Source organism: Phascolarctos cinereus, unplaced genomic scaffold (genome assembly GCF_003287225.1).
Source record: "Phascolarctos cinereus isolate Bilbo 61053 unplaced genomic scaffold, phaCin_HiC Scaffold_4;HRSCAF=312, whole genome shotgun sequence".
NCBI lineage: Eukaryota > Metazoa > Chordata > Mammalia > Diprotodontia > Phascolarctidae > Phascolarctos > Phascolarctos cinereus.
Window position 1 is genome coordinate 538,289,242 of NW_027555847.1, and position 23,207 is coordinate 538,312,448.

At 34.7% G+C, this 23,207-nt stretch overlaps 1 protein-coding gene across 1 annotated transcript in view; it reads left to right on the forward strand.

Moving 5' to 3' along the window:
- Positions 1–23,207, forward strand: part of ZNF407 (zinc finger protein 407) — a 611,846-nt gene that overhangs the window by 413,728 nt on the left and 174,911 nt on the right. Inside the window, exon 8 of the mRNA XM_020997614.2 lies at positions 18,806–18,984. Within this exon, the coding sequence (XP_020853273.1) occupies positions 18,806–18,984 (179 nt within the window). The remainder of the gene's footprint in view (positions 1–18,805; positions 18,985–23,207) is intronic.

The following is a 23,207-nucleotide window of genomic DNA, read 5'->3' on the forward strand; positions in this document are numbered from 1 at the left end:
GGCACTCTGGCTGCAATTAGTGAACTTCTTCTTAAGAGCCCCAGTTTGTAACAGTTAAATAAATCATGCTAGCTTCACACTATAAAATTGATTGTGAATATTTGGTCAACAACATAATTTGGACACAGTACAGTGAGATCTGTTCAAGAGCAATGGGACAGGAGCAATAATTCATCAGTTGCTCATCCATTTCACTGCTAACTCATAAGTTTTTGTTTGTAGCTTATAAGATAGGGCTCTTTTTTTAGCAGCTCATGATATGCATCTTCTGTGTGTGTGACACAGCACATAGATCTTTACACATTTACAAAATTGCAAGTGAGGAATGGGAAAAGGCTTTAATGGGCATCAATTTTATTGTCATCAGGATTAATCCCAAATGGTTTGTAGATTATTTTCTCTTTGTAAAACACAAAATGATGAGTAAGTTGTCTGGAAGAATTACCCTATTTACTTCTGTAAAACATCCTGAAGATATAGTACTTCATAGATCATGTTTGTACATATGGTGACATGCAATTTAAGGCAAGATGGACTTGCAAATGTCTTTATTAAAATTCAGGTTTTGAAATACTTAAGATGTAGCATTTACTGGGTAATCAACTAAAATTTCTCAAACATCCCCATTCCCAATTTTAAAAGAATCAATAAAATTTTTACTTATAATATGTCTTTGTCTTTATGTATTTATAAGATTTATCTTATAAAAATTATAAAAATTTCTCCAGAGTTAGAACTATTTTCATTCACATACACATGCTGTAAATTTTTCTTACAAATGACTACGTGTAGTTGTTTCATTGACTAATAATTGTTTGAACTTATATTGTCTGAAAGCCTTGCAATTTTAGATATAAAGGGTGTCGCAAAAGTCTTTGCAACATTAAGCTTTAAAGCTTAATTATAAACTATATTTCATTATTTTCATATCAGCACATTTATTTTGTTAGATGTGTACTTAGTATTTTGCTCCTGTATTAAAGTTGTACTCCAGTATTTCATTGTGACATGGAAGTGACCCTGGGTTCTCAAAAGGCATACCAATGGAAGATAAACTTTGGCAGATCCTCCCAAGCTAGTTAGGCTTCAAGTATTGTCTCAGTGATTCAGCATATATATGGACAGAGACAGAACTTTATTGGAAAGAATATCTATCTATCTATCTATCTATCTATCCATCTATCTGCTTTTATAGACCCAGTGTTTGAACACATACACACATATATGCATACACATACTCACTTTCTTACTCTGAGGATCTATGCTTTTCAGTGCTGTGTATATTTCTTAGTACTTTAGATACTATGAGATACTATGGTTGACCTTGCTTTCTAAACTTAGCAACATTAATTCTCTTATAAATCGATAACCACTTTTCTCTCTCTCCCTCCTTCCTACGTTCTTTCTTTCTTTTTTTTCCTCCTTCCCTCTTTCCCTCCCTCCATCCATCTGTCTTTCTCTTTCCTTAAATACACACATACAAAGATTAGACAAAAGGGAAGGTTTTAGCAATTGAGGAGTAGGATGGACCAAGAAGAGCTTTTTACAGATGGGATTTGAGTAGAATCTTCAAAGATGTCAGGAAAGCTGTGAGACAAAAGTGAGGGCACAGAGAATTTGAGATCTGGAAGACAGCCAATGACAATGTGCACAGTTGAGAAATGGAATGTTGTGTATAAAGAACACTTGTATAGGACACTGGGAAGAATATGTAGCATGGAATGGCCCATGCAGAGCATTCCAGAGCAGGGATAACCTATGAATCAGGACGGTAAGAGGTCCCAAATCCTGGACAAAGGGACCTACACTTGTGCAGGGAACAGGAATAAGTAAGTTTGTATGCTCATCACTAGTCCCAGGTTACAGATTCAAACCTGACTTAGGTGGGGATCTGTGCCTAAGGGGTAACAGTCCTGAGAAAGAAGTAGCCATGGGTCCTAGACTATACACTGAACAAAGATGAAATTCATAAGTTAGCAGCTATGTGCCTTGGACCCTACAAACCTGGAGGTATGTGTATCTCAGTTCCAGCTTCCAGCCAGTAACAGAGAAACAAGTAGGAGAGAGAACCCTACAGTTCTCTCATTCTGAACCAGCAGAGCTTTCCATCTGACTGATAGTAACTGAGTTCAGCAGCGGTCTACTAGAACTATTAATGGGGCTATCCCACAGGTATATTGCCCAGACCCAAATTCATTTCAGAAACATACAGAGCTCAGAACCAGAGGGCAGCAATCTGACTACTTTTGGAGCACTGAAAGCTTGTAAGTCCCCAGCCTGAGCTGTTCCTGAGATCTTCTAATTATACAATACCCCAAGAATGCAATAGCAGGACCAATCTGGATATTTTTTTTTTCCAGAAGTATAAGGGATATGGTCCTGACATAAATGCTGAAGTCAGATAGTAAGCTGGGAAAATAAGCAAGCAAAAAATGATTCACACCAGAAAAAGCAATTAGGATGATAAGTGTGCTCAAAACACAACCCCTAGTGAAGAGAATGACTCAAAATATCTACAGGTAAAGCTTTCCCCCAAAACAAAACAAAACACATCTTAGGCACAAGTTCAACTACAATCCTACAAAAGTTGAAGCAAGATTTAACAAAAAAGTTTAAAATTTTTTTTACTTTTTTTAATGAATGGAATAAGAATGCTAGAGGAAAGAATAGAAATGAAAACTATGGGAGGAAGAAATGGAAAGAGAGTTAACAGAATGGCATAAGATATACAAAATCTTGTCCAAATAAGTTATTTGAAAATTAGGGTAGACCAAATTGAAAATAATAGCTCCATGATACAACAAGAAATTCTAAGATAAAAGCAAAATGTGGAAAGATAGAAAAAAATATAAGGTATTGTTTTTTAGCAAAAACAACTGACTAGAAAACAGATCTAAGAAAGATAATTTAAGAATCACTGAAAGCCATGACCAAAAATCAAGCCTAGACATAATATTTCAGTTAATCATAAAAGAAAACATAAGAGAACTAGAAAGAATTCACCATTCACCTCCTCAAAGAAACCCTAAAGTGAAAACTCATAACAAAATTCCAAAACTGTCAAGTCAAAGAAACATCCAGAAAGAAAGAATTCAAGTATTGTGAAGCCACAGTCAAGATCACACATGATGTAGGAGACATCCCTGAAAAGGAGAGGAAAGTGTGTAAAATTATATTCCAGAAGGCAAAGAAGATAGATTTATAACCAAGAATAACTTGCACACCATAACAGAGTATATAATCTTATGGAGGACCTTTAATGAAATAGAGGACTTGCAAGTATTCCCAATGAATAGACAAAAGTTACATATAAATGTAAAAGTACAAGCACAGGACACCTAAAAATGTTAATAATATGAGTGAACAAATAAGGGACTAAGCAAGAATAAACTTTACATTATGATGTTAGGAAATGATATACCTATCCTTATGAGACCCTATGATCAGGTGTCATAAAGGGTATATAATTAGATAGATGTTCTTATACTTTGATAATTTTTAAATAGTATTTTATTTTTCCCCAATTACATATGAAAGCAATATTTTTAACATTTAAAAAAATGTTATGAGTTCCAAATTCTATTGCTCTTTCCTTCCCTTGTTCTTCCCTGAGATAGTAAACAATCTAATATAGATTATACATGTGCAATCATGTAAAACATTTCCATTTTGTGCAAGAAGACTAGGCAGGAAGGAAGGAAAAAATGAGAGAGAGAGAGAGAGAGAGAGAGAGACAGAAGGAAAGAAAGGAAAGAGAAAATAATATGCTTCTGTCTGTATTCACACAACATCAGTTCTTTCTCTGGAGGCGGAAGGCATTTTTCATTATGAGTCCTTTGGAATTGTCTTAGATCATTGTATTGCTGAGAATAGGATTCATTCATAGTTATTTGTCATACAGTATTGCTGTTGCTCTGTACAATAACCTCCTGGTTCTGTTCAATTCAAGTCTTTCCAGGTTTTTTTCTGAAACCATCCTGCTTGTCATTTCTCATAGAACAATAATATTCCATTAAAAACCTATACTACAACTTGTTCAGCCGTAGCCCAATTGATGGTCATTCCCTCAATTTTCAATTCTTAGCTGCCACGAAGAGAGCTACTATAAATATTTTTGTACAAATAGGTTCTTTACCCCTTTAAAAAAAATCTTTTGGGATATAGACTTAGCAATGATAAAATTGCTCTCCAGAATGGTTGAGTCAGTTCATAGCTCTACCAGCAGTGCATTAGAGTCCCAGTTTTCCCACATCCTTTCCAACATTTGTCATTTTCTTTTTTTGTCATATCTGATAGGTTTGAGGTGGTACCTCAGAGTTGTTTTAGTTTGTATTTCTCTAATCAGTAGTGATTTAGATAATTCTTTATATGACTTTAGACAGCTTTGATTTATTTGTCTGAATAGTGCCTGTTCATATCCTTTAACCATTTGTCAATTGGGGAATGACTTGTATTCTTATAAATTTGACTCAGTTCTCGATATCACTGAGAAATGAGTCCTTTATCAGAGATACTTACTGTAAAAAAATTTCCCCATTTTTCTGTTTTTCTTCTAATTTTAGTTGCATTGGTTTTGTTTGTGCAAAAAATTTTAAATTTCATATAATCAAAACTATCTATTTTATGTTTCGTAATGTTCTCTATATCTTGTTTGTTCCTCAATTCTTCCCTTATCTAAAGATATAACAGGTAAACTATTTCATGCTTTCCTAATTTGCATATGGTATCACCATTTATGTGTAACCTTGATAATTTTAAAAGAAGAATCAAAAGGGAGAGGAAGAAGATAGGGAAAGAGAAAAAAAGGATCAGGAAAATAATCTTACATCATTGGCATACAAGCAGAAGTCTTTAATAATAAGCAGAGAGAGGGTAGGGAGAGACTAGGTGACACTTGAACCTCATTCTCATCTGAACTGGTCAGAAGAGAAAATATACACACACATATTCACACACACATACATACAGACACAGAGAGTCTAGGAATACATTTCACTCAACAGAGCAACAGGAGGAAAGGGGAGAATAACAATAGGAGAGGATTAGTCCTAAATAAAAAATGTACAAAAATATTTATAGCACTTTTTTTTGTGGAGGTAAAGAATTAGAAACTAAGGGAGTTTCCATGCATATGGAAGCATGGATGAAAAAGTTGTGATATATAAATATGATACAATATTATTGTACTACTAGAAATCTTTCCCAGATAAATCTGGGAAGACTTGAAGTCGACTGTTGTGAGCAATGCTAGGGAAACAGTTCATGCTATGTCAAGATTGTAAAGACAAACAACTTTGGATGGCGTAGGGACTCCTCTGAGCAGCAGTGACCAACCATGACACCTGAAGATTTATGATGAGACACACTATTTGCCAACTGAGAGAGTGGTGAAGGAATTAAAAATACTTGAGTCTTTTTTTTTTCTTGTGGCCAATGCAGGAATTTGTTTTGCTTGACTATACATGTTTGGTATAGTAGTTTTGTTTCTCTTTCTTTGTAATTGGGAGTTGGAGTGATACTAGTGACAGAGAAGGCATATTTCTATTGATTGAAAAAAAATAATTCTATAAAAAAATTTGCTTGCATGGTTGAGTAGGCATATTGATCATTAGCTATTGCTGTTCTGTGTCACCTTTTATTTGGTATAATTTTGATCTGATATTTCCCCCACATGCTTCTGATATCTTTGTCTCTTTATCTCTTTGTCTTTTTATCCCTCAATATCCTCACAACTTTATCACCTTTATTCCAGAACAGCTAGATACACTTTTTCCAATCTGGCTGTCTTTCCCTTTGTTTTCTTCAGTGTCATTTTTGGGGGGTGGGGCTAGGCAATGGGGTTAAGTGACTTGCCCAGGGTTACACAGCTAGTACGTGTTATGCGTCTGAGGCAGGCTTTGAACTCAGGTCCTCCCAAATCCAGGGCCAGGGTTGTCTCCACTGCACCACCTACCTGCCCCCTTCAGTGTCATTTTTTAACCTCCTCTCTAAGAACATTTAGGACAGGTGTTATGATGAAAATGTGATAGTTCCACTGTCTTTCATGGAGAAAACTACTTATGAATAATTTTTCAAATCTTTTCATTTTATTTTCTGTTTGTTGCCTTCTTATTTTGTACTTAAAAACCCTTAGAATGACTTTGATTACTTAAATAGCTTGCCAAACTTTGTTAAACTTGTTTTATCATTCACCAAGGATGATAAAGGATCAACCATTTCTTCAATGAAGAATTAAAAGCTGCTACACATGTTTCTATCTGCTAAGTAAAGAGTAAAATTTCTGGTATACAGATGTGTATAACTTGTGTACACTTGTTTTCTCTGCATTTGCATTAATGGGAATAAAGTATTGTAGATAACTCTTAGTAACCAGGAGCTATGACATTTCCTATGTGTAATAAATGTAGTGGTTGTAAGAATTTTGTTTCCTAGAAATTTCATTATGTTGCCTGAAACTAATGATTAAGTGACATTTAAGTAGAGGTTTTAAGAATATGTTTTATGTGACCCGAACTCTCTATGACATTCATGATTTTGGCAAAGAACATTTTTCCCCATATGTATGGCTAGCATCCAAGATGATATACATACCCACTTGATGATCTCTTTTGACTTTTTTTGATTTATATTTAAGTATCTTTTGTTTCCTTTATCTTCCCTTTATCTATCATATGCAGACTTACTTTTGAGCTTGAAGTAAGAAAGCATTCTATTTGTATTCCCTTTATTATGTTCCCTATAGTATTATTACCGAACAACTCCTTTTTCATTAATTAACAAAAATAAATTTCTAGTGGATGGTTATAGATTCCTTTCTTTCATGTCCATATTTCTTTTATCCCCATATTTACGTCACAACCTCTTGTAGTTGTTAAAATATATTTTGTTTTCAGTTTTTAATTGACTTTAAATTCAATATTTGAAAATCCTCCAAATAATTTGTTAACATTAAAAACCCACATGAAGTAGTATGGAATCAGATTTGAATACAAACAAATTGAAGTAAAATATAAAACAGTGACAGTATTTCATTTCTACTATAGAGTTTTCATAATTTTAAAAATATTCCTTTATGATGAAGGTAAAAATATTTTGGTGTTCCAAACAATGGTTTCTCACCCTCTTTATTGAACATATAAGATATACAGAACAATAAATCTGGCATTTCAGAAATGATTTTATTGTTCTATAGTTTGCTACTAATTATAATTCACTTTATTGAAAAGAATTGAAAGTAACTAGGAAGTAGATGGAGTTCCATAATATGCAACACTACTGAAATACTTTGAATAATTTCTTACACTATTTCCTAGGGGGAAAAAAATATATATATAAACAGCCCTACCCATGAGGTTTCAAAAATTAGAGCAGACGTTCATTCTTTAACAGAGTAAAATGTAAAATTTATTTATTTTATAACCCACATTATTTTATTTATTTTATAGCACACAACTTGATGGGAAACAGTAACATTCAATTTTTTTTTTTTTACAAATGGTAATGTACAGAGTAATTCGAGAGGAATAAAGTATAAGAAAACTAAAAAGAGATAGGAAAGGGCCAAGTTGTGAAGGGCCAAAGAGAGCATTTTACATTTGATAAAGATAAAAAGGAACCAGTGGAATTTATTGAGTAGGGGGATGATATGACCAATGTTTTTGCTAGTAAGAAGAAATTATAGTCGTAAGTAATACTTCAGTACTGGTGAAATCAATCAGGGCACTCTTTTCAATTCATCTCTGTTCTGTTACACTCGCAGTTCTTGTCCATGTTTTCCAGAAAATCTTCTACATGGAATCTCCCCAACATATTGGAACCATCTCTAGTTCTTCTGAAATTGTTTAGGTACCAATGGAACATATATATTCCATGCTTTTGCCATGTGGCCATCCTATATTTTTTTTTCTGGTGATATGTAGATAGGGTAAGCATTTATGAAGTGTTTGCTGTATTGCAGGCACTATCATTAGAGAGATGTGTTATTCATTCTATCTCTTTGATGATATAACATATACTCCTTTTCTTGGTTATCTCTTCATTTGTAATGTATTGCTGCCAACTCCTAACATGCCTCTCCGTTGCCCTTTTGGTGACTATTAAGTTTAATTCTTTGGACACTCTGAATTTCAGTCAGTCAACAAATATTTATTAAATAACTGGTAAGTGCCAAGTAATATACCAGATACTGGGGCAATTAGGACAAATGATAAAATAATCCCAACTTGTAAGGAGCTTATATTCTAATGGAATTTTTAATGCGATCTTCTGGAAGAAATGGAAAATGATGAAATTAAGTGCATATATAGAAGGTTTGGCCTAAGATATGATAAACCTGAAAAATTATCTAGGCCTGAGGTCGTCAGAATTGCTGGCAGAGCTGAAAAGGAACCTAGCAGTAATAAGGTCAACTTAAGTCTCCTCAGTAAATAAACAACTATCCTACCCCCTTTGAATTTTCTCCATATCTCCTTTCCTTCCTGGCTTTAAACATGCAGAAGTCTTCACATTTAAAAAAAAAACAAAACAAACATAAATAGATCTGTCAAATCCTATATCTCTCGTCCTTTTTTCAGCCAAGCCCCTTGAAAAAGTTGATTCTTTCTGCCTCTTCTTCCCCTTCTCTCTAATTCTTTAGCCCTTTAAAATATGGCTTCCAACCTCATGACTCAATTGAAACTGCTCTGTCCAAACTACCAATATTTTCTTAATTGATAAATCTGATGTTATTTTCTCAGTCCTCACCTTCTTGTTGTTCTGTCTGCTGTATTTGACATGGTTGATCATTCTCTCCTAAATGCTGTCTTTTGTTTATTTGGGTACACTATTCTCTTCTGGTTTACTTCTGACCAAATACCTCCTTCTTACATCTTCTTTGATGACTCATCATTCATATCCTGGTCTGTAACTATAGGTGTTCACCAAAATTCTATCCTAGGACCTCTTCTCTTCTTCCTCTATACCCTTACATTCTTTCAGCACTCACATTAGCTCCCATGGGTTTAAACTACTGTCCCTATAGGAATGAGATATATATGTGTGTGTGTGTGTGTGTGTGTGTGTGTGTGTGTGTGTGTGTGTGTGTGTGTGTGTGTGTATGAATCCATACTCATTCTCTCCCCTGAACTTCAGTCCTATATCGTAGTACCGATTGCTTATTGGACATTTCAAACTGGGCATCCAAAAGCCATCTTAAATTCAGCTTTTCCAAAAAATGATTTTATATCTCCATCCTGCCTATTAAAACTTCCGTATTTCTATAAAAGAAACCACCAGCCTTCCTTTGAGTCTCCTGGGTTCATAACTTAAGAATTATCCTATATTCTTCACTTTTCTTTACTCTACACAAGCAATCACTATTGAAGTTGGCTCTGGGGAGGAGTGGGAGGGGTTACATGAGGCAGTATAAAAGATAGGAAAACAAGATACCAATAAAAATTTATTTTTAAAAAAGGATGTGTACCTACAATGATATTTGGAGATAGTCAAAACATAGTGTGATTCTTGGCACCCTGTACCTTGTTTTATGCCACCTTGCCATTTTCACTACAGAAACATCAGTGGGCCACATAGGAATAAGAGCCATTTCATGTTTTTGCCTGCTTCATAGGCTCCTAATAGGGGGAGGGGAAGGAGGAAAGGAATAAGCATGCATCTAGCACCTATTATGTGCCTGGCACAGCCTTACAAATATTATCTCATTTAGTCTTCACAACAACCCTGCAATGTCGGTGCTGTTATTTTCCCCGTTTTGTAGTTGAGGAAACTGAGACAAAAAGGTGAAGCTACTTGTTCAGGTCTACATAGCTAGCAATCTTATGAGATCTATTTATTGGTTGTTTAGTTTTTGTAATCTAAAATTAATTGGGACGATAGTAGCAAAAGTACATGTAATTATTAGTTGATATATAGAGTAGTTTAGTGTATATATTTTAGTTACTGTTTTCCCACTAATTCTTTTCATAAAATGGTAGACTCAAAGAAATTTTCCCCATGTCTGAATTCTATGAATTCTATGTACTGATTTTCATACTTTGCTTTTCTAGTCTTTAACTCTGTGTGGCTCATGCCATATGCACTTAATTTCATATGCTTGTAGCACTGAGTTTTAAATTCCACCTTTGCCGATAGATGTTACTATTTAAGATAACCGTCTAATTTTTTTAGTGGAGAAGGTCTTAAAGAATCATTTACTTCGGCCATCTAGAGAGGCAGAATGCTATAGGGTAAAGAACACTAGACTTAATGTCAGAGGATCTGAATTCTGTTCTCACCCAAACCACCTCCTGTGTACCTGTATGATTTTATGGACCAAACTCAAACAAATCACTTCAAATCACCAAACAGTTCTAAATCCTATAATATTTTTATTTTGTCAGTGAGAAAAACTGAGAATCAAAGAAGTTAAGGTATTTGCCCAAAGTCACACTGCTAGTTAGTGGCAAAGACACTAATCTCTATCTAGCTTAGATTCAATTTAATTCTGCAAAAAAATGTACTATCTATTGTGTAAAAGACACTATAGTAGGAACTAAGGAAAGTAGAAAAATTGTTAAGATTCTCACTTTGCTCAAGGAATTTATAGTCTAGTAGAAGAGTTCACTATTTCAGAAAAATTCAGAGAATTCATAGTAAGTTCATTTTGCATTTTCATCAGGTTTTTTTTTAAGTTCAAAATACTACATAGCATGTTTGCAATAAGGTAGAATCCTAGTTTGTAAGGGTCATCCAATATTTTCAGCATTCTTTGGTCTTTTCACAGTTTCCCTGAATATTATAATAGATTATGCTGATTAAATTTTCTGTTAATGTTAAATTGAATGGAATGCTTAGCATATTAGAATATACTTGGAATTGAGAAGAATATTTATGTTTGAAAAAATGAACCAAAATTAATAGGATGGAATTGAATAGAGCAAGAGTAAATAGTGCCATGAGTGGAGCCAACATGTTGTACATAAATCCAAGAATGTCTTCTCAGCTGAGGCGTTCTGCTTGTTGTGCAGTACATATGAAGTAGGGCAGCTCTTACTTCACTTATGTATCAATAGAGTCTTGTCCTTGAAAAATTGCATTTGCATCCAGTTTTTATAAATCAAGTCTTATTTTCCAATTAATTTGGATTATAATTTGAGGGATGTTTTATCTTCACTTCTAATTAACCTTTAATTAGCAGTGCCTTCTAACACTTTATCTTTTAAGTTTCTTCTCTCTCAGCCTTTCAGTGAGGCAGTTAATGATCTCTAAACAAATACTTAAACACACTGGAGCTATCATTATTTAAAGGAATCCTCTTGTAATATGAATAATCACTTTTGAATTTTCCCTTATGCAAAATCTTGCCTTAAATCAGTACCCAAGTAGTAGGTAAGATGAAAGCTACCATGAATCTCAATTCACCTTGACAATAGAGGGATACATTGTTAAAAAATAAAATAAAATAAAATTAGCAGATCCATGAAGCTGTTTAGGGATGATTCTTTAGGAAAGTGAAAACTAGGGAGTAATTTTGACTTATTCAAAAGTGGAGGCCAATCAAGAGGTAAATATTATTTAACCTGGGAACTCACTTTTGTATTTAATTCAGCTATTGAAGAGGAAAGGAAAAGGCTTTGAGTGCAGATTGATTACAAGTGTCAATATCTCTTGTCTATGTTTAGTGCATTCCTAGAGTCTGTACCTTAAGTATAGTATGCTGGCTTACAAAGTCCTTATTATATCGTCTCTTTCAAGACATGGGTGGCAATTATGAAATAAGCAAGTACTTTTAAAAAGTATGTGGAATGAGTAGTACAGCAGAGTGGCTTCAGGTCACAGCACTGTATGTAGTCAATTAGTAGTAGTTAGAAAATAGTCTGGTCACCACCTTTTAGATGAGGGGACAGAAAAATTGTCCAGACTTTTAATTTCCTTGTGGGAGGAAACTCCTACTAGAGAATCTCCCTCTACCAAGTTAGATTAGCAGCTTCTCTGCAGCTTATTCTTAGAGATTTGCTAGTTTAGCGTGACTTGTCCAGATTCACAAACACTATGTGTGTCAAAAGCAACACTTAATAATAACTATCATTTATATAGCACTTTAAAATTTGTCAAGTACATGAACCCAGATCTTTCTGATTCCAAAGACACTGGACGACACAGACTCTATCTACTCCACCACCTCTAAAAAACACAATAACCACGCTGTTTTTTTGTTGTTGTGCTGTTTCAGTTGTGTCCGACTGTTTGTGACCCCATTTGGGGTTTTCTTGAAAGAGATACCGGAGTGGTTTGCCATTTCCTTCTCCAGCTCATTTTACAGATGAGGAACGCAGGTAAACAGGGTTAGGTGAGTTGCCCAGGACCACACAGCTAGGTGTGTCTGAAGCTGGAGTTGAACTCAGGAAGATGAGTCTTCCTGACTCCAGGCCCATTGCTCTATCCACTGGCCACCTATCTGCCCCTGAAATAACCTTACTACTTGTAATTCTTAAGATCAGGTGATTTTGGGGCAGCTAGGTGGTGCAGTGGATAGAGCACTGGCCCTGAAGTCAGGAGGATCTGAGTTTAAATCCGGCCTCAGACCAAACACTTGACACTTACTAGCTGTGTGACCCTGGGCAAGTCACTTAACCCCAATTGCCTAAAAGCAAAAAAAAAAAAAAGATCCGGTGATTTTACAATTATAATAGACTTTAGAGGTCATTGGATCTAATGCCCTCATTTTATAGATGTAGAAATAGATACTGAGAGTTATATGACATCGTCAAAGATTTTCTAACCCCATATATTCCTTTCTGTAAGTACTCTTTTCCAAAGGAAAAGTGTGTGTTGGGGAGGGGAGCATCTTAATTTTATACAAGGCCATTAATATCTACTTCTCTTACCTTAATCCATTATTTACCTATTTTTGAACATCTCTGATATCCTAAGAAAGGCAATATGTTATAGCAGGTGATAGATTTGAAGTTAGAGGACCTGGGTTGAGATTCCACCTCTGTCATTTACTGCCTGTGTGAAATGCAAGAGTTAGACTAGATGACTCTTTGCAAACTTTAAAGCACTATATGAATACTAGTTGTTCTTGATGTTATCTATGATCCTGTTGGTTGGCTATACATTTAGCATTTCATCTTCAAATGAACCCCATCTAGTGGGAAGACTGAGTAACTGCAGACTGTATCTGGCAGTACTAGAGTTTAGAGGGGGAGGAATTAGGTTCTGACCAAGGGGCTCCTGAGCCTTTTTTGCTGTCATGAGCCCCTTTGGCAGTCTGGTGAAGACTATGAACCTTTTATGCTTTAAAATGCATACAACAAAATACATAGGACTAAAAAGGAAACAATTGTATTGAAATATAGTTATCAAAACAGCTTTTTTTTAAAGTCAATGTATACCAATTTAAGAACCCAGTTATCCCATAGAAAAAGTAAGTCTAAGTACAGTAAAGCTTTGTCTTTGAATTTAAAAAAATGGCATAGATGTATTTTATGTTCTAGTCAAAGAGATTAACATTTTCAAATTAGAAGGATGAAGTCAATGATTTATATTCTGAGAAGAAATTGAATATTGAGAATTCATTAAAAAAATAATTCAGGATGCATTTATCAAGCACCTGATATGTACAAGGCAATTAAAAAGATTAACAATAATGGAAATGATTAAAAATGAAGTATAAAAACTAAAATAACAATCTATTTGTTTATAGCTATCTTCTAGGGGGCATTATATATCCTTAGAAGGATATGGATTTATGTGGACCTGAATGGGACAGTTGAGATAACTATATTGAACATCCTCCCAAGACTCTCTTATGCTGGTCTTCTCAGTTTTGTTCCATAACTTTCTTGACCCTTTCTGCCAAATAAACCTTATTTTGCTTCCTGAGTAGTTCCTTCTTTACCACCCTCTCTTTAATAACATCTTAACATCATTCCATGGCCTCTTACTAGGGAAGGGTAAAACTGGGCCTTTATCCTAGGGTGTCATGTTCACAGAATACTTCCAGCATTTACTATTTATCTACAAGTATAGGGGGGGAAAAAAAAAAGACAAGCATAACACCTAGTTAGCAAGAATGATTAGTTAAAATAGGAAACTACCAGATAACGGACAGAGACACAAAAATTACCCTGGACACAAAAATTCCTAGTTATGGCTCTAGTTGTGCCAGAATAGTTTGGTATATTTACAATAAAAGTTTTATCAGAGAGCCTCATGTAGCCAAAATATACCTAAGAAACAGGGAACAAGTAAAATAAATAAATAGTATTTATGAATGAGCAAGAAAAGGAGGATAAAAAAGAAGGAAGGAAAAAAAGGCCTCTGAATAATATAAGTAGACGTGCTAATTCCATGCACTTTTCAAAAATAACAGTCTCAGGGCAACTTTTTTACTAAAATTCTAATAAAAGTTTCCCAAGCCAAATCATTTTAAAAGACACTGAGAACATGCTAGAGACAACAATAAAAGCTAAGAGTTGTTACAGGGGATAAGCTAAATGAAGCAAATACACAGTCTTAAAAAGTAGTAGTCACCTTGAGGCCATTTAGTATAGGGGCAAAGAGTCCTACATTCCTTAAGATTACATGAGAGCGTTGTAGTATTCAGTGGAATAGTCATCATATTGATTTTTTTCAGTTCTTTCTCTATAGTATGTTTTCCATTTGTCCTCTCTTCTTTCGTTCAGCCATCATCTATTATCTCTTGCTCTCACTACCACAATAATTTTAATCATTCTTTCTGTCTCCATTCTCTCCACCATTCCAATCTAATCTATATACTGATGCCATGATAGTTGTGATAGTACACAACTCTGATCATGTTTGTCTTACTCAAATCCTTTGAGTGGTCTACCAATTCTTTAAAAAAAAATCTAAATAGATTAGTTTGGGATTTAAGGCATTTCATACTCTGACTCTATGCTTTCGTGTCAGCCTCATAATTTCATTTATTCAGTGAACATTCCTAAGCACATTCCTAAGTACAGAGCACTTCACTAGGTCCTGAAGAATCTGAAAGGTTTAGATAAGATATACTTCCTGGCCCAATTAAATTTATAATCCAGTTAGGGAAATAAGACACAAATACCTATAATTATAATATACAGTTGTCATGTCATCCTTTTCTAGACCCTAGCCACACTAAACTTCTTGCCGTTGCCTACATTTTTAGAAGTGGAATGTACTTCATACTTAAAGCTTAGTTGTCTTTGCCCATTGAAATCCTACCCGTCCTTCAAGTCCCAAACATGAACAGTGCTCTTTGGTTTGCAGCTGTGTCTACTTCGTGGGTTTATCCACTTCCTCTTATAAATGTACTGTCTGCTTTATCCTTTTTTAACCTTTTACTGGACTATAGGATCATAGAGCTAGAAGGGACCTCTGAAGGTAATTTAGTCTAACCGTTTCCTCTTGCAAGAGGAAGAAACTGGGTCCCAGAGATAACATAGGTAGATAGTAGAACTAATTTTTGAATATAGACCCTCTTACTCCACATACAGAGTTTGTGGTGTATCATGCTACCTGTCCCTCCAGCTCTAATTGATATCATCATCACTAACATTTTCATATTACCTACTGTGTGCCACACGCTATGTCGAGTGCTTAGGCCTATTATCTCATTTGATCCTCACAACAACCCTGGGGAGTTCGTTTTACCAGTTGAGCAAACTTGAGGTAACAAACAGGTAAAGTGACTTGGCCAGGTCACACAGCTAGCAAATATCTGAGCAGATTTGAACTCAGATCTTCTTGATGCCAGGCTCAGCATTCTATCCACTATACCATCTAGTTACCTCTAAGCAGTAACATATAGTAAAAATTTGGTAACTCCTGTTTTTCCTTGGCAATACACAGATAAAACATTTTCTTTGAAATGATGCTTATTCCCAAGATTAAAACATTACTCCTTACTGTCTTTTTGAGATAATAAAACTTTTTAAGGTTATTATACTAAAATTGTTTTTCTCACCTTCTAGTAGACTGAGAATAGCTTGGTAGAAAATAGAAGAATGATGGGTTTGGAATCCCCAATCCTTAGTTCACAGCCTGACTCTGACCATGCAATTCACTGAACCTCTCTAGGACTCAGTTTCCTTATTTGTGAAACAAAGAGCCTTTTACTAAATGACTTTCAGAGATTGTCTCTTTGATCCCATGATATTCTGACTGGCTCGCAAAACTTCATGGTAGGTCCCATCTAGTTATTCCATGATCAGAAGACTTATTAATAGTGATAACTCTGAAATGTTGCCTGCAACATTTTGATGACTTAGGTAGGAAAGAATTACTTTTTGGCCTTCTCTTTCCCAATTATCTGGCATCTGAAACCTGCTAGAAATTTTATATAGCATCCAGGTAGGCTTGGTATAGGAGACTATGATGTCAATTATGGCTTGGATCCTCCATCAGCATTTGCCATTACTTTTCTATAAAGGAACATGATATATGATGAATGTTGACTCTGCTTATTACAATAAAATAGATGGAGCACCATAAGAATCTACAGGAGAATGGCAAACACTTATCTTGCTTTTTCTGCACAAATATCAATAAGTATTCTCATTATGTTCTATAATTACCAAGTCCCTCAGTTTTTATTTCTCCCTTTCTTCTATTTTTTTTAAAAACAATAATAAAACACCTTTTTAGGCCTCCACTTTCTTGCTTTAGCAACCCTTTACTTGACTGTTTTATTGTAGAGTCTACATTCTATTTAGGTTCTCAGAGATATCAGCTTATTTTTGTCCAAGGTACGCCCTTCTTGAAAATAAGATATTATTCTGTTTCCAAAGTCATCTGTTTCTGCATGCACTCAATAATAGCATACATTGCTGTTTCTTTCCCAAATTTAAATATGTACCATACCTTAAAACATGTGTATTTTAGTAGTTTTATTTTCTTCATTTGGCAGGTGATTGGCTCTGGTGACTTTTAATACCTAGCATTTTGTACAAGGAAATAATATGGGTAGTACAACAAAATTGACAGTTCCAATAAACAGTACTAATTAAGTACAGTACTAGCTTTTTGTTTTTACTCCCCAATGTCAGTAAACAATGATGAATTTAGGGGTGACTCTAATGTGGTATCTGTATTGTGAAAATAAAGTGGAAGGCTTCAGTTAACAGAATTATTTGGGACTGTCCACTGAATCGAGTCAATAAAAAATAGAATTTTTGGTTTTGAGGAACCATGAACTTGATCTAAAAATTGGTCTTAATTTTTAAAAAATATATATTTTTTTGATACTTTCATGTAATATCCCATGAATCCTTCTCCTTCCCCCTAGCAGAGATCTGTCCCATATAACAAAGAGTGTTTTTTAGAGAGGAAACAAAAAGCACAGCTGATCAGTACATTGAAAAAGTCTGCAAACATGTGCAATGTGTTAACACTTTTGGACTTCCCACCTCCATTAAGGGAGAGGTTGGGGATGTCTTCTCATTTCTCTTCATTTGAGTTGCACTTGAGCTTTATAATTTTGTTACATTTACTTTTTATTTTGGGGGGGTATGTAGTTAATCTTTCCATTTATGTTGTTGTACTTCTTGTGTTTAATGTTTTCTTGACTCTGCTTACATCACTCTGCATCCATTCATGTAGATCTTTCCGAGCTTCTATGTATTCATCACACATTATTTTTTTCTAACAGTAATATTCCATTACTTTCACGTACCACAATTTGTGTGGTCTTTCCCCAGTTGATGGGCATCTACTTTGTTTTTATTCTTGGCTATCACAAAAAGTGTTGCTAATAAATATTTTGGAGTATATGGGGGCTGTTTTCTGATCAATGTCTTCCTTGTGTTAAACTCAGTAATGGAGTCTTTGCTTCAAAGTACCATTTTACAACTCCACCAAATAATATATTAGTGTACCTATCTTTCTACAACTTTTCTCTTAATTCATGTTTGCCATAAGTGAGTACAAGGTAGTTGGACAGTCTTCACTTTGCTTTATGGGCATATTCATACAGTATGTGGATGTATCAACATACAGATTTGTGTATTTATTATCATTTCTAGCCATTGTCAAATAAATGCAGCTCTTTTCCACAGAGAATTTACCTTCTTGTCTGAAAAAATCACACAAAGATATTTAAAAGAAGCTACCAGGAAAAATAATCTAGATCTTTAAACTGCTTGTTTAACAAACGTTCAAGATGAGAATGACTATCAAATTCAGGAGCACCCCAGTTACAATGAAATTTTCCCCAATTCCAGGCTTTCAGAGTTTTTTTGGTTTTGTTGCTATTTTTAAATAGTTGTTTTACATTCAGTGAATGCGGATTTCTCCACATGGAAAGTAGTTTTTTCAGAGTTAAGGCAACATCTTTAATGTTCTCCAAGTTATACCATATTCAATTTATTGAAGTTTTCTAAATTAGTACCTGGGTTTTTATATTTTCAACTTGTAAGTATCCATGAAATATAAGAAGGTCAAGAACATGAGTTTTTAACCATTAGTCCAAGAAGGAATTCTCCCAGCCTGTCAAAGGGCCCCCCCACACACCAGAAGGTAAAGAATCTGCTTTGATCTGCAGGTAGGCGTCCTTCCCATCTGGAAGCTCCTTTTTGCAGCTTCCTTTGTAAAATATGCACAAGAGCTGTACCTTGGATGACAAGGCATGCATGGGGAATGTTCCCCTTCATGAGATTCTAGAGCCAGTGAAATATGGGAGTGTAAGTACAAGCAAGTGAATGAAGTTCTCCTTGGTTATATAAAAGATAAACTTAAAAAATGGGCTCCGGAAAGAGCTATGTATATTTTGGCTTGACCTAAATATATTTTTATTGTTTTATTTTTGTCTTTATTTTTTACTTAGATCAAATTGTGCAGAAAATATCCGCAAGCACATTTTACATACCGGTAAACATGAAGGAGTCAAGATGTACAACTGCCCCAAATGTGACTATGGAACGAATATTCCAGTGGAATTCCGTAACCACTTGAAAGAACAACACCCTGATATTGAAAACCCTGACCTGGCTTACCTGCATGCTGGTAAGGCACCAGAGCTATATCTGAAGGGCTTGTTTGTTATTGAATGCAGATATTCAAATGATCGCAGCTGGACCGATACCCTTTTTGTATGCCGCCTGTTTGTTCTGATAGAGGTAGAATATTAATTGATCTGGGGTACTATCTGCTTGAAGACTTTAGAAGGAAACAGGAAATGCTTTTCATCAGTTTTATTTCATTCTGCTGCGAAAGCAGGTCTTTCTAATCACATTTGGTGGGGAGAAAATACCGTAGAATAATCATTTTATAACACTGAGGTTAACAGTAATGTGAATACAAAACACAAGGGAACTCAAGCCATCACAGTTATATAAATTGTACTATCTGACTTAATACTAAATTTACTAATTTATATTTTAAAGTTGTTGTGACTTGCAATACTACCTGAGTTTTGAATTTGCCTTCATTATACAAGTTTATCCCCCAAAGAAACTAAATAACTGTGGAGACTCAAGAATTGTTTTGGGTTTTTTTGTTTGTTTGTTTTTTGGTTTTTGGTTTTTTTTTGTTTTAGGCAGTTGGGGTTAAGTGACTTGCCCAGGGTCACACAGCTAGTACATGTCAAGTGTTTGGTCTGAGGCCAGATTTGAACTCAGGTCCTCTTGACTTCAGGGCCGGCACTCTATCCACTGTGCCACCTAGCCGCCCCGAGGCTCAAGAATTGTAAGGAGAAACAAAAAATATGGGGTGCCACTAACTCCTATATCTGACCTCCAAAATTCTTATTTTTAAAATAGATTATTATTGATATACATTTATTTGTACATAACCCAGATTTTATCCTGAATCCCTCCTTCTCCCTACCTCCATCTCGACCCAGAGAGCCATCTCTCATTCAAAGAATTTTTTTTAAAATAAAGGAAGCAGAAACTAAAAATTCAGCAGTTAACACATCAGAAAAATCTAGTATCATATGCAGTGTTCCAAGCCTGTGGACTCATCTTCTCCACAAAGTGATGGGGGAGGAAGACTAGGGAAGAGTTCTCATGCCTGTTCTTTGTAATTCCCTACGCTTCATTTCTTAATGGTTTTAAGTTGTTTATTCCATTTACATTATTATAGTCATTGTATCTTTTGTTTTCCTGGCTCTATTTGCTTTGCTTTGCATTAGTTCATGTCTCTTTCCATGAATCTCTGTATTCTTCATATTTGTCTTTCTTATAGCACTCTAATACTTTATTACATTCATGTATCAAATTTGTTTTGCAGTTCTTATCTGACAAAACTAAAAGTTAGATAGTTGGAGGTATCCCAGATCCCTCTCACAGCCTCCTAACAGAGAGCAATAGTTATGGCCCAACCATTTCAGTAATTCTGTCCTAGGTGATCTAGAAAACATAGATCAATCAACCAGCATAAATAATGTCACCTTTTGTTGGGTTTTTTATTTCAGTTCAGAAAATATTTTCTGAATGCCTATTCTGTGTCTCTCTTAGAATTTTTTTACCTATTAGGTACGTATCATATTCCCTAATAGACTGTTATATTTAGGTGAATGTGAGTAATGGAATGTATAAGAAAAAAATTGAAGAAATTTTTGCACATACTTTTTTGCAAATATCTTGTTTGAATGGAGATAGAATTTGAAAGGTAAATTGAATTAAAATAGAACTAATGCATAATATGTGCATATTAGCATATTATTCACTATTTTTCTTTGGTTTGTCCTTTTAGCATTTGTATGAGCTTACCTGTACAATCTGGTTATTTCAACAACAATTTCTACTTCCTTCATTGGCAAGCTTTATTATTGAAAGCTTTTTGAACTAGAGTGGGAAACCTGTGGCCTTGAAGGTCCTCAGCTGCAGCCCTTTGACTCATCCAAACTTCACAGAACAAATCCCCTTAGTAAAACGTGGACTCAGTCAAAAGGTGCCACCCCCCGCACCCCACTGCCCACCCCTCCGGACCTAGAAGGCCACATATGGCCTCGAGGCCATAGGTACCTCACCTCTGAACTAGATAGTTTATTAAATTTATTGCATAAACATAGATAAAGTCATGTTGAAATACCTGCTGGCCTCAATACCTCTGGGTTTTTCATTAATATGGATGGATGACATTATGGGTTCTGGCAACGCTACCTCGAAGAGCAAGTACTCCAAGAGGTATCAGAGCCAAACAAGCTGAATTGAGGAGGTTATATGTCAGGAAGGTAACAATTTCACAGTTTTGTGGCTCATCATGCATTTCTAGGAATAATATTATGATTGACTGATTCTTCCATCAGTGGTCAAGTTGGAAATTTAAAATGGATTGCTTTCTCTAAAGGTAAGAATAGCTTAACTACAATCCTTCTTTTCAAAAAAAAAAAGGAAGAAGAGAAAGAAAGAAAGGAAAGAAGGAAGGAAGGAATACAGAAAGAAAAAAGAAAGCTAATTCTAGATACCAAGAATGTGTGCATGCTATTACTAAGCACACTAAGGGCACCTGCTTTTTGCTTACAGATTCATTGTACTGGCAACACAGAATTCATTACTTGGCTAAGTGTTTTGGGATGTCTTTGGGATGAAAGGTGTTGTATAAAAACAAATTTTATCCTAGTTTCTTTGTAGCTTCCTTAAGTATTTCTGTACCATTTTGTTTAAAACACTCTTTCCCGTTATGTCACAGCTATTTTCCTCAGTGTATTCACAAAAGCCTACAGTGTGCACGTTGGAGCTTTTGTTTCCCATTTCCCTCAGTAGTACAAGAATACCCCTGTCAATAACCTTTTCTTTGTAAAAAACTTTGATAAACTTGGTTCAGTTAAGTAGATCTTTAAAAAAGGTATTTGAAATAACTTTATGCCATGGTTCTATAATTTTTACTCCATATCCCCCTCATTGTATTTGTGGAAGTGTAAAAACAATCTCCTTAATTGTATACATCAATATAGTTTAATCAAATTGTTGCTATTTTTTATTTATATGTACACACATGTTTTTTTTAGTGGTGTCAACCCTCCTGGTTTATGAATTTCATGATAGGTGGTATTGTAAAATTTCATGTGGTGATATAAAATCTTAGAAATGTTTTATGCTCAGTCCTGAAGGATTCTCTTAGCCACATTCTCTCCTATCTACAATATTAATGTGCTGGGAATTTTGTGAGCTGAAATCCAGTGAATCATGTTACGCAGTTATTTGATAAAAGGTTCTGATTCTTAGCAGGAAGATGGAGTTTACAGCTATCCTAGGACAGGGAAAAAAAATCTATTCTAGTCCTGACTCGTCCAGGCATGCATTTCAAACATTTGAACAGTAAGCAAAAAGAAAAAAATAATTTTGGTGATGTTTTGTATTTTGGTGATTATAAGTGTCTGAGAAATATTTGTGGGTGTTTTTTAAACCAAAATTCCTTTTTTTGGTTTTACTAGGTTTTTTTTAAAGAGAGAAATACGTTATTCATGAAATCTTTTCATTTACTTGAGCTGTTAATCTGCTTTCATTTCTCCATTTTTGACAAATAAGAAAATATATTATTTCAAAACTATTTCACAAATAAGAAAATTTATTATTTTAAAACTATTTCACATTTCATTATTTTTTTGTTCTTTCAAGAAGTTAGAAGTGTGTTGTAAGCCCTAATTTTCTGTGCAGCCCTATGAGAAGATTACAGAATGGAATAGATGACTGTTTGAGTTCCCTTAGTCTCTAGAATATCCTGATTTTCCAGTCTACAGAAGACCTCATAAAATGCCCACAGAATTTATGTTAATCAAATTAAATATTTTTATCAGGACTTCATAATTATTCCTTCACTGAAATAAAATACATTTCATTCCAAACTTTGTCTTAACTTGATTATCTCAATTTTGAAAGCATCGTGTTTATAGATCACCTCATTTCCTTGAGTCAGCTTCACTTTTTCCTTACTTGTTGTATCACTGTTGAATTTTTTTTTTAACAAGGAAGAGGTCAGCTGACCTCCACTTAGGATTAACACACAGACAAGTTTTCTTATTTGTAGAAATTATAGTATGATATATTAGCTAAATGAAAAAGATGATCACATTACCTATCAAAACAGAGGAAGGAAGGCCAGGGAAGAGGTCAAAGTATAGTATATTGGGATTATGCTGGTAGCTGCTGCTAAACCCATTGTTTTTGGTGGGACGTTCAGATGACACCAGCAGTTTTTTCCTTTACGTCAATTGATAGAGTCTAGCTATTGATGTAATTATCATAATGTTTGTTCATAAATAATCATCTTGTTGAAATCTT